Source organism: Microtus pennsylvanicus, chromosome 3 (assembly GCF_037038515.1).
Source record: "Microtus pennsylvanicus isolate mMicPen1 chromosome 3, mMicPen1.hap1, whole genome shotgun sequence".
In the NCBI taxonomy this organism is placed as follows: domain Eukaryota; kingdom Metazoa; phylum Chordata; class Mammalia; order Rodentia; family Cricetidae; genus Microtus; species Microtus pennsylvanicus.
The window spans coordinates 104,852,009-104,864,416 of record NC_134581.1 but is presented as its reverse complement, the minus strand read 5'-3'; the positions used below and the strand labels follow the sequence as shown (position 1 = coordinate 104,864,416).

Here is a 12,408-nt window from a genome sequence, read left to right as displayed (position 1 = left end):
CGCCCCCTGAGCCGCCTTGGCTCCGCCCCTCAACGACGTCACACGAACCTCCTCCAGGGTCTCCGCAGATTGGTCGGGGCCGCAGCCTTTGATAAACGGTTAAAAACACTCGACATTTGCTTCCGGGTGTGGAGTGCGAGCTTCCGACGCAGCCGTTGGAGGCGCGAAGATTTTGCTTCCGGGTCTTACTGCGCCCCAGGCGTAGAGCCGGAAGCCTCGCATTCTGCTTCCGGTCTTGGGTTGGCGTCTCCGGCGCGGAGGTTTCTGGGAGCCTGGAGTTGCAATGGTTCGTGGGTGAACATCGGAGGGTGCTGCGTCGGTCCCCGCCAAGGTAAGCCACTGGGGCAGGGAGGTCTGTGGTCCTTGTGCGGACGGCGCCGGCAAGCCGGGATCGCCGTGACGACGGCCGCGGTGCCGCCCGCGGTGCCTGGGTGGCGGGCGGGAGCTGCGGCCGAGCCCGGAGCGGTCACCGGCCGGAGGGCGGGACGGGGCTGTCTGAGCTTGCTGCCTTAGCTCACGGAGGCCCAGTAGCCCCGAGGTTAGGCTGGAATTCTTAGTTGACAGCTCAAAACTGAAAGTGCCACAGGATTCTCTTGCTGCTGCAGCGACGCAGTCTCATGTAGCCCAGACTAACTTGTGTTGAAGCAAACTGCTTAAGCAATTTGGGGGAGAGTTCTGAGATTTTTCTCAAGGATAGTAATTTATGAATGATCTCTAAAACGAGAGTTCTGCAGAATATAACATAAACTCTTTTGTCAGAGAATAAAAGATGACAACAGCAGCCAGACCCACTTTTGAACCGGCCAGAGGTGGAAGAGGAAAAGGAGAAGGGGATTTGAGCCAGCTCTCAAAGCAATATTCAAGCAGAGACCTTCCCTCCCATACAAAGATAAAATACAGGTAATAAGACTGCCGTTTGTCTTGTTCACGGAATGACTTATGATTACGTCTAGATTATTGTATTTAAATTACCTATTTTTAAAGAAATGGAATTCAAAGGAGTTTGCAATAAAATTATGCAGTGTAGTTTTCAAGTGTTAGCAGATGAAGCGATCATTCATGACGAGCCCCTCAGAAGACTGGGCTGTACTGAATATGGGCGTGTTCTGTGACAGCCCCTGAGCTGGTCAATGGTTTACATTTCAAGTAGTCTCCAGCCATATTGTCGGGAATTGTGTGCTTCAGTTTGTTCTTTTGTTGGTACCGACAACATCACAAGTGTCTCCAAGTAACCTTCAGATTAAAATATTATCTAGTCCTCTTCCATTTTGTGCTTGAGACACAGTTGCATTCTGAGTTGTCTTAAATTGCTGTGGCCATATAGGTTCTTTTCCTTGACAAGTGAGAATAACATTTTTAACCCAGTTCTCTTTCCACTTAAGACAAACTACACAAGATGCTCCTGAAGAGGTTCGCAACCGTGACTTTAGGAGAGAATTGGAGGAGAGAGAGAGAGCTGCTGCAAGGGAAAAAAATAGGGACCGTCCGACCCGAGGTACCTACCCTGTCACAAGTGTTGTTTTCAAAATTGTGTGGTGGAAATGGTTTGTTGTATCTTAGTAATTAGAAATAACAGTTTTGTGCACTGTACCTCTTTGATACATGATTAGAGATGAGAGCCAGGCAGTGGTGGCACACGCCTTTAATCCCAGCACTAGGGAGGCAGAGGCAGGCAAATCTCTGTGAGTTTGAGGCCAACCTGGTCTACAGAGCTAGTTCCAGGACAGGCTCCAAAGCTACAGAGAAACCCTGTCTCGAAAAACCAAAAAAAAAAAAATGATTAGCAATGATAATGAGGTTCATTCTAGTCGCATCTTCTCATTCTTGGTACTAGAAGAAATGGTGACCTGGAGGTGTTTAAAAGCTGTCGTCTCAGTTCCTGTCATTAGACTTTGGCTTGGACTTTCTAGCCTGCTGTTAGAGCTGTCCTGTTTTATTTGCTGCCTCTCGTAATCGGAGAGTAATGAGAGAAGCGTCAGTTACCCTTCTTGTGTTTTTGGTGTGTGTGAACATTGGCTAAATTTCCTGAGATGCCATGATCCTCATAACTCACTAATTCATTTAAGTTTACCAGCAAATATTTATCCAAGGCTTATTTGCCAGTCACTGGGCGATTCCCTGCTGTCACTGTGCTTTGTATGCATCCTTTTTGTTTTAAAATACAGTACTAGTTTCATTAACTAAATGTTTGTTTTCTTCAGAACATACAACTTCCTCTTCCGTGTCCAAGAAGCCCCGCTTAGACCAGATCCCCGCTGCCAACCTTGATGCCGATGACCCTCTCACGGATGTATGTGGTGGTGCTTTGGGGTTCTGTTTGGTTTGGTTTTTGTGTTTTTGTTTGTTTGTTTGTTTGATTTTGCCTCCTAAGTGCTGGAAATGGACCACTGCCACTGGTCCTAGTTCTTGAAAAATTTTTTAATATTTTGACATTGTGAAGTGATCTATGTTTGTTTTTACCTAATGTTACTGACATATATTGTTGACCTCGACTTTAAACTTAGTAATTGTCCAAAGTATTCTGTGTCAAAGACTTTTACTACAGGTCTAGTTTGGAGGGTTGCATGAAAGCAGTCTGTGAGAGAGGGTGTGCCCACCTGGGACTGAATTGAGTTGTGGCGAAGGTTAAACTGCCTTGCTGTAACGCACAGGACTCTCAGAGACTGAGTGCCCTAGGAGCAGCACCTTTGACCTTTCTACCCAGTCGATATGATGCCCTTTTCAGACACTAATGCCCGTGGCCTCTTAGTGAACAGGGAGCGTGAACATTCAGTGGGACCCTGCAGCCTTTTTATGTTAAATGTAGCTCAGGCTGGCCTGGTAATGACAACCTTCCAGTCTCATGCTTCAACCTCCTAAGTGCTGGGTTTACAAAGGTCGTCTACTACACCTAACTCCCCACTTCACTTGGCCATTTTCTATGTAACTGAACATAATGTGAGACCTTTCTTAAGTATCTAATTGCATACATATGTCAGTGATCATTATATTATTATAATTTATGAGTTATTCTGATAAATAAGAAGCCTTACATTAAGTGAAATTATGTTATTCATTCAAAATATTTTCTTTTGGAATTTGAGCACCCTTATGCTGGCTTAGTCATTTTGTGCTACGTGAACTCTTCTAAGGTGAGACACTGTACACTGTACTGTGTTTCATTCTGAAGCATTACTTCTTTCGGAATGTTTCCATATGAAAATCCTTTTTTGCCTGGTGGTGGTGGCACACACCTTTAATCCTAGCACTCACGAGGCAGAGGCATGCAGATCTCTATGAGTTTAAGGTCAGTCTGGTCTACAAAGCAAGTTCCAAGACAGCTGTCGCACAGAGAAACCCTGTCTTGACACCACCCCCAAAAAAATTCTTTTTGACCATCTAAATATGAAAGGTATTTTATCAAAGGTTGCCATTTTAGTTAGTATTTATAATTTTTTGTCAGGTTTTATTTCTGTTTTATTGGTTGTTGGTTTTACTATGATATTTTGGTGCGTCCACTTTCTGTGAGAAGGTGAATGATGTGTCCCGGGCCTTGCTTTGTCACAGGAGGACGATGAGGATTTTGAAGAGGAAAGCGACGACGATGACACTGCGGCTCTTCTGGCAGAGCTGGAGAAAATCAAGAAGGAAAGAGCTGAGGAGCAGGCCAGGAAGGTAGTGCTTGACACTCAGTTTCTCCGCCCACGTCCTAAACCAGAACCTTTAACTCTGCTGCTGTCGTTTATTAGAGAGCAGCGTGTCTAAATATCGTAACACCTATGGATCTGTCTTTTTAAAATGACATTCTACGTCCCCTAATTATGTTGACAGCTCCTTTCAGATAGTTTACAAATGAGTAATGTTCAACTTTTAACAAACAAGGGCGCTTTAGTCTTCTAATTAGATGTAAGATTGTCTGAAGCACTTGTTCCCCACCTTCCTAATGCTGCCACCCTTCACTACAGTTCCTCATGTTACAGTGACCCCAACCATTACATTATTTCATTGTTACTTCATAACTGTAATGTTGCTGCTGTTAGGAATCGAATGTAAGCAGCCTCGTGTGGCTGTGCCACAGCGGCTCTACTGTGATCACAATGCCTATAAATAAGGTTCCCGTGTTCCCAAAAATCGAACCTCAAGCCCAGGGGAGAGAGTGTGGATTTGATGCACAGGCTGTCTGACCATTAGGCCACAAAGTAGGGAAGGGGTTGCCCTTTGTTCCCAGTGCTCTGTGTTAACTGTAAGTTTGTGTATATTATATGCTTACTCCTGGTTTTGTGACATCTTTAGAAGACAACTGTTTTTATCTGTGATTTATTTTGCTAGATTTGAGGATAACTTTCAAGCGTCAGGTTTCTCCTTCCCTGATGGGGAACTGAGGGTTGAGCTTAGGTTGCCAGGCTTGTGACAAGCACCTTCACTGCTGAGTCATCTCAGTGGTTCCCTCCCCACCCCAATAAGCATGTGGTTTTTAGAAAGCTTTCTGGTCTTAATTGTAATAAATCTTGACTTTAAGGTTTCTGCAGTGACCTAAAAGATTTTCCCCACAAGTGACATTCTCTCACCTGCTGGTTACTTTCCTGGTACAAGTGAAACCTGTCGTTCACATTTGCATATTAAAGTGGAGTGCCAGTAAGCTGTGTGAAGCACTAGGTTCACTAGAGTGACTTGGAGAGAGTCTCCTTCTTACCTGTTAGGTCGTCTGTTTCTGTCCCCAAAGCACAGCAGAGTAGTTTAAGTTATCTTAACGGATAGCTACGAAAGTTACAGGTAAGAATTTTAGAAATTTTGCATTTCTGTTTCTTAAAATAGGGTGATCTGAATCTGAAGAAATTAATGCTAAAATAAAAGTGAGAAAAATAATCTAGATATGGTGGCTCATACCTGTAGTCCCAACACTTAAGTGGCTAAGGCAGGAAAATCACAAGTTGAAGACCAAACTCAGCAAGTAATGAAAGCTTGTGTCTTTAAAACAAAATGGAGCGTGGTGAGATGGCTCAGCAGGGACCCACGTGCTGAGAAAACAGATTCCTGCAAGTTTTCTCCTGACCGCCATTGCACTGTGGTGCCCATATACATGTATGCACGTTAAATAAATATGAAAATGCTTTCTAAAAAATAGTTGTAACAAGAAAATATATAAAGATATAATAGATCACTAACAGTAAAGCATAAGAACAAAAGGTGTTTTATGTAAACTAATAGATGTACATGTTATGTTTTGCATGATACTTTGTCTTGTCTTAGGAATTACTCCTCAATAATCAGTTCTAGAGATGAAAGCTTATACTGTTAGTAATGTAAAATTAAATTCAAACTTAAATTAACATTAAGTATATTGTCTGTAGCCCTTTAAAAAGGGAGGTGATAGCCTTGCTAAACTGTTCTTTGATAGTATGTTCTTAAATTATAAATATTTATTAATATTCTCTTAAACTTAATCTGAATGTAACTAAATAAAACATTTACATCTGCATCTCAGCTTCTCACAATTTAGAGAGACTAATGACTGTTGGCAAGACTGAGATATTTATAATAAAAATTTCATAGTATTTACATTTTATAAATAAGATTTTTCTGGTGTCTATCAAGAATCAAAGAGGAGTGAGTCAGTTGGTAAAGTACTTTCCTACCGTGTACCAAGCCCTGGGTCCCATCCCTAACACCAAGAAGCTGGGCATGGTGTGCACACCTGTCATGTGAGGTGGATCACAAAGTCAAGGTCGTCATCTGCTACCTAGCAAGTTCCATGCCAGCTTGGGCTACAGGATAGATAACCTGTCTCCAGAAAGAGACAGGAAGGAAGGAGAAAGAAAACTGTCTTCTCTCCCTGTACGGTCTGACAGATGTTCATCTGTGAACTAACCGAACACAGCTGACCTGGAGTTAGTAACTGTGTCTTCCTCCATCATTGGCAGGAACAAGAACAAAAAGCAGAAGAAGAGAGAATTCGCATGGAAAATATTCTGAGTGGAAACCCTCTCCTTAATCTCACTGGCCCGTCCCAGCCTCAGGCCAACTTCAAGGTTAAAAGAAGGTACTAAAAGTAGTGGGTTGGCCAGGTAGTTGGGGCGCATGCTTTTAATCCAAGCAGGAGGCAGGGGGAGGCGGATTTCTGTGAGTTTGAGGCTAGCTAGCTTGGTCTACAGAGTGAGTTCCGGAACATCCAGGGCTGCACAAACTCTGTCTTAAAAAAACCATGGGGGACGGGGGTGGGGGGAGGATAATGAGTTGACCTACATGTATGGTCCATGATTTGTGTTATATAAGGCTTCTAAGACCCCCACTTCCTATTTCTAACTTCAGTCAGATTTTAGAATAATGGAAGAAGGAAAGGGGACAGGGTGGCATCTTTTTAATGCATACATAATAAGTCTTTGCTTTGACCTTAGCTATAAAGCCTGTATGTGAGATGGAGTGGAAGGGTCCTCAAGACCACCCCTCCCAGTACAATTCTAAGATTCAGGGGGCTTGTCACGGCCATATTGTTGGTTGATATTGTAAGATATACCCAGATCATGCAATTGTGAATCTTCACAGGTGTACATCCGGGTCATAAGTGGAAAGACATAGGCTTTCTGAACTCCTATTCCCTGTAAGAGGTCACCAAACAGTGAAACTGAAAGTTTAGACTCGATGCTCCAGATTATTGGGACTTGTCCTGGGTGGAAGTCAAGTTAGTTGTGCACTGTAGGCACAGTGATGGTGAGAGTTGAGGTGGGTCCAGTGCTGTAGGCACAGTGATGGTGAGAGTTGAGGCGGGTCCAGTGCTGTAGGCACAGTGATGGTGAGAGATGAGGTGGGTCCAGTGCTGTAGGCACAGTGATGGTGAGAGATGAGGCAGGTCCAGTGCTGTAGTGATGGTGAGAGTTGAGGCGGGTCCAGTGCTGTAGGCACAGTGATGGTGAGAGATGAGGCAGGTCCAGTGCTGTAGGCACAGTGATGGTGAGAGTTGAGGCGGGTCCAGTGCTGTAGGCACAGTGATGGTGAGAGTTGAGCCAGGTCCAGTGCTGTAGTGATGGTGAGAGTTGAGGTGGGTCCAGTGCTGTAGGCACAGTGATGGTGAGAGTTGAGGCAGGTCCAGTGCTGTAGGCACAGTGATGGTGAGAGTTGAGGCGGGTCCAGTGCTGTAGGCACAGTGATGGTGAGAGTTGAGCCAGGTCCAGTGCTGTAGTGATGGTGAGAGTTGAGGTGGGTCCAGTGCTGTAGGCACAGTGATGGTGAGAGTTGAGGCAGGTCCAGTGCTGTAGGCACAGTGATGGTGAGAGATGAGGCAGGTCCAGTGCTGGCCAAGGCCAAGCTTAGAGGCAGGCTCGTGAATGCCCTCTGTACTGTGTGCAGGAGGGCACTAGAGAGCTGAAGGGTGTATGATGTGATACAGATGAGGATGCATAGGGAAGTAGAGTGAGCACTTGCAGGAGCTATGGTGTGGGGGGAGGATATGTTCTCTGTGTCAGGATGAGGAGTCCTGTTGCCTTTCCTTCCTTCTCCCTCCCCTGCCGCTGTCACAGTGTTCCTTCTGCTCATGCACAGAGCTCCAAGCTCACTTCTCATCCCAGCACCGTGGTTCTTTTAAAGTCATAGTGATAGCTGCCTTTTTCTAAACTTCTTTACTTGATCACAGTGAAAGTACGGTGACATAAAGCTAAAAATTTAACAGATTCTTGAAGACAACAGTAGAGTCAAGGGCAGGTTTGCTGGCAACTAGCTGTTTATCAGAGACCAGACTTCAAGCATTTGGCCTGCATTTGCAAGACAGGAATGAGGAGGAGTGTGGCTTATGCCAAGCATGAGAAAGGAAACTTGTTTCGGGCATCGTAGATCTGGAGTGGTCTGTTCTTCTCTAAATCCATCTATCCTGTGTGTTTCTACAGTTGGCTCAGGTTGGTAGTAATGCATCTGGGAGTTGTCAGCATGGGCAGAAGGAAGTGAGAATTGTTTTGGTACCTGGAGTGGTGCGCAGTAGAAGTTCATAGTAAATCCTTAATAATAGTATTTGAATTTAAATCCTAGGCTAAGCTTAGCCAGAGAGGAAGGAGTACAGCCAGGATACTGACATTAGTGCTGTGGGATCGATGAATGTTGGTCTAGGGATACTGAATACTGCTGTGAGTGCTAGCAACACGGGGGCCAAAACTCTTCGGGAATGAGTTAAGAGGAAAAACACTATCAGTTGTATATTGAATATGAAGCAATCTGGCTTACTCTTCCCTTTGTGGATACAGAAGCAAACATCCCAGTTACACTAAGCTGCTCAGCTTCTCATGTGCATTAGTGCAAATAGTCTGTGCGCGTTTTCCTTGTGCAGGTAGTTTCTCCTGGTGAACATGCAGCATTACACACAAGCACATTATGTAGGCTGAGTCTTCTGCGCATTTGTGCATGTCTTTGTCATGTGTAAGGGCTTAGGTTTTTTATGGGAAGTGCTGCTCTGTAGTTATGCCCTCTACTCCCATAGCACCAACCCATGGTTGGTGTGTTTACTGCTTTCTGAAATCCAACCACGTTCTACTCTGAGCATTTCAGCAGATATTTCTTCATTATTATTAGAGACTTAGGCCAGTCTGTGAATATTAATTGTTATATTCCTGTCGTTCCCACTTTTGATGCATTATGATGTATGATCAGCATGATGGATATAGTTGATTAAAAGTATATACAAAACCATACAAAGTACCAGTAAACAGATCACTTACTGTCTAGTGATGTCTGGGTCAGGACTGTGGTCCTGCCTCTTGCTTTTAGACCTGAAAAATATCACACCTTTCCCTGAGCACAGTATGTGTGTCTGCTTCCACCAGAGGAGTGGTGTGTGCTGTGAGTATGGGTGCCCTCCTACTGTGACGACCTCCCCCCACAGGCACGCTTGTTCGTTTGCTGTCGGTGGCAGCTTGTTAGAGTGTATGTGCTGATCCAGCTTTCCAGCCTCCGTGGTTTTCTTGTCTCCTTATGCAGTTGTAAGGGGTTTATTTTCTTTTCTCCCCTTTAGGTGGGACGATGACGTCGTTTTTAAGAACTGTGCAAAAGGAATAGATGATCAGAAGAAAGACAAAAGATTTGTAAACGACACACTGCGATCTGAGTTTCACAAGAAGTTCATGGAGAAATATATTAAGTAGTACAGTTTTATGTGCTTAATTAAAGTCTGAAATGTTAAGGATCAGTTTGACTTTGGGGGTTTTGTTCTTTCCAGTTTTAACTTTCTCAATTTCTTTCCCCTAGTGTTGTACTTTATCTGATAACGGATTTAGAAATGGCTCTAACCAGTGTCCAGTCTCTTAAATGTTTCCGGTATCATTTTCTTTCTGATATGGGGAGTAGGGAATCTGCTTGGAATAAATATTTTTAACCTGAGTAAACCATTGTCCCCAACTTTATGCTATAATTTGTGCAGCTTATAAAAAGTTGCATGATTTCTTTTCAAAATGAAAGGTACCTTTGTATGTTGTTTGTATTGCATTAAAATTTCCCTTTATCTCACATTGATTTGAGGTCTGTTGGTAGATGACAGCACTGTGGTTTGTAAATGTGGAGGGGAGTAAGGGGGGCTCCACTTCAGAGAACATGTCACCATTAGTCACCCTGTGTGGTCAGACACGCCTGCCATGTCAGTCCTGCAAACTGGTGTGCATTCCCAGGCAGTGCGTGTATTCATGTATGTCCTTTGGTGCTTGTCGCTGAGATGAACAGTTCCACATCAGTACAGAGCGACTCTTTGAATGGCTTATTACTATGGAACGTACTTCTGTGTGAAGCCAGAGGGAGAAATAACGGTGTAAAAAGTGTTATTTGAGATACAGCTTTAAATATGCCACTTTGATAGAAAATTGGGGACCACAAATTGAGTCTTTAACAATGGAAACTTTTTTCTTCTTAATGTTATTTTGCTGTGTAGGTTCACTTCAAAACTGCATTCCTGTTCTCAGCTCTCAAGTTTACAGTGTCAGCCCCCAGGCACAGCTCAGACTCTTCAGAGACAGTTGGCATGTCTCATTTCCTCTTGTCATTTAGTCATTTTCTTTAAAAAAAAAAAAAAACCAAAACATTTATTTGGGGGTTTGAGTTAATTTATTGATAATTTCACTCATTAGTTAATAGGGTTTGTTGCTCTTGCAGAGGGCATTCAATATTTGTAACAACAATCTTGGGATCTCATACCCTCTTCTGGCCTGCATACCCTACACACAGGAACATACAGAAAAAGATGCAAATTCATCCAGTGTAGAGTTGACACAGTTGTATGTTGCCTGAATTGAGAATAAAGCTGGGAATGGAACTAGGTCTTTATCTTGCAGCAGCATCCTTTGCCGTTTTTTGTAAAGTGTCCATCTCCTTTTTGCTATTGGTTGTAAGGCTGTGGTTGTCTTCCTAGCCCTGTTCTTAGCTCCGGAACTGTTTTCATGCAAGCTTTTTTAGGAATTTCTCATCTCATTTGGCCTGGGTCTCAGAGCACTGTAAGGGGGAAGAAGGGTATCTGCCAGGTTTCCTCTCCCTCATCCTATGATCAAATGCCTTCCCTTTTCACAAAGGAGGGAGGTGATAGAGGTGGTTAGCTAATCAGAAGCAGTGGCTCAGAGCACACTGGGTGTGTGAGTGTCATAGCCTGGGGCAGGGTGGAGGAAGGTTCTGTGTCAGCACTCACAGCTTGAAAGTCTCCCAGTCCTGTGCCTCTTCCCAAAGGCTGTTATATAAGCACTGGGGGCCGAGTCTCTCCTTGAATCATGACTTCTGAGAAGGAAACAGGAAAGATGCCAGTGACAGTGACTGCCTGCATTTCATGTCGCCTGGCTAAGCCCTCAGTGAATGACCACCAGTGGAAGATGGATGAAAATAATCCCACTCACTAGCTATAGAAAATGTAAGCCACATAGGCATAACTTTAACAAAAGCCATGGCGTACTAAAAAGACCTTCCTAAATTGGAGGACTCAATACTTTAAAGTTAGTTCCACAGCCAAGAGAAATCACAATTCCAGTACATTCACACCTTTAAAAAGCATTGAAGCTGGGGGCTGGAGAGATGGCTCAGAGGTTAAGAGCACTGGCTGCTTTCTTGAGTTCAATTCCCAGTAACCACATGGTGGCTCACAGCCATCTGTAATGAGATCTGGCGCCCTCTTCTGGCCTGCAGGCATATAGACAGAATATTGTATGCATAATAAATAACTTTGAAAAAAGTATTGAAGCCAGGCATGGTGGTGCACACCTTTTATCCCAGCAGTTGGGAGGCAAAGGCAGGTGGATCTTTGAGTTTGAGGACAGCCTGGTCTATAAAGCAAGTTCCAGGATAGCCAGGGGTATTACATAGATAAACCCTGTCTCAAAACATCCCCCTAAAAAATATCTGACCAAATTATTTTAAATGTCCCATTAGAACAAATTTGTGATAGTGCAGTATGTCCTTAATTCCGAAGGCAGGTGGGATCTCTGAGTTCTAGGCCAGTCTGGTCTGTATATTGAGTTCCAAGTCAGTTGGGGCTACATAGTGAGACCGTCTTTAAAAAAAAAAAAAGTTTATAAGGATGTGTCCAGAGAAATAACAGGAAGCAATAATAAGAATTTTACCTAAGTTTTTAAACCTGTGTGTGTGTGCACACACACACAGCTTTACTTTTGAGGGCATGAGCAGGCATTTGGGTGTTGGCCCTCACCTGCCTTGAGGTAGAGTCTTTCTTGCATATTCCAGGCTAGCTGTCTTCTAAGCTTCCAGGACCCCACTCCCCACCCGCCCCTGCCTCCCATCTGTGAAGGGATTATAGAGCATTACCACTGCGTTCAGCTTTTCATGGGACTCAGAGATTCAAGCTCAGACTGCTGGGCACACACAGCACTTTTAGCCCCTGAACCATTTCCCTGGCCCTTCCCTACCAATTTTCAAATGGACCATAAATATGCAAATACGAGTTTGTTTCTGCTGCAAACTGGAGAACTCAGACATAGACTGTCATTGGTTTCCACACAACATACACTGTAACAGTATATATGCGTCTTGTAAGATGGTGTGGGCATCTGTCCTGTTCCTCTAGTACGCTCTTCCAACCCTTCAAAAGAGAAAGAAACACCTGTTCGGCATTTCAGGTAAGTCAATATGGTAAATCCTGTGTGCTTGATCTCGATATCAAGGCAGATAGATGATCACAGACTAGTCTGAGTCAAAATAGACATCAAATGCTGATCCCTAAAACGCTTCCACAGGTCCCTCCCTGCAGAGGGTGTGAGGTCTTTGTGTCACATATAGGGAAACAGAATGTTAATCATTAGGCTTACCTATTAGACAGAAGGGATATGTATACCTATTGTCCATCAGAAGGTTGGGTGTGAATGTTGTTTTAGTCTGGTGACCACACTAGATCCTAGGCCCTTAAGCTACAGAACCCATCTCACAATAGAGGCCACATGTACTTGGCAAGACAGTTTCGATGTAGTG

The 12,408-nt window shown here is 43.9% G+C and overlaps 1 protein-coding gene across 1 annotated transcript; it reads left to right on the top strand.

Annotated features, from left to right (window-relative positions):
• Positions 1-231: 231 nt before the first annotated feature.
• Positions 232-10,025, top strand: Cwc15 (CWC15 spliceosome associated protein). Its single transcript, XM_075966808.1, has 7 exons — positions 232-331; positions 760-900; positions 1,383-1,495; positions 2,202-2,290; positions 3,547-3,654; positions 5,901-6,019; positions 8,972-10,025. Exons 2-7 carry the CDS (start codon positions 770-772, stop codon positions 9,099-9,101), a joined length of 690 nt encoding a protein of 229 aa, XP_075822923.1. The 5' UTR covers positions 232-331; positions 760-769; the 3' UTR covers positions 9,102-10,025.
• Positions 10,026-12,408: the final 2,383 nt, after the last annotated feature.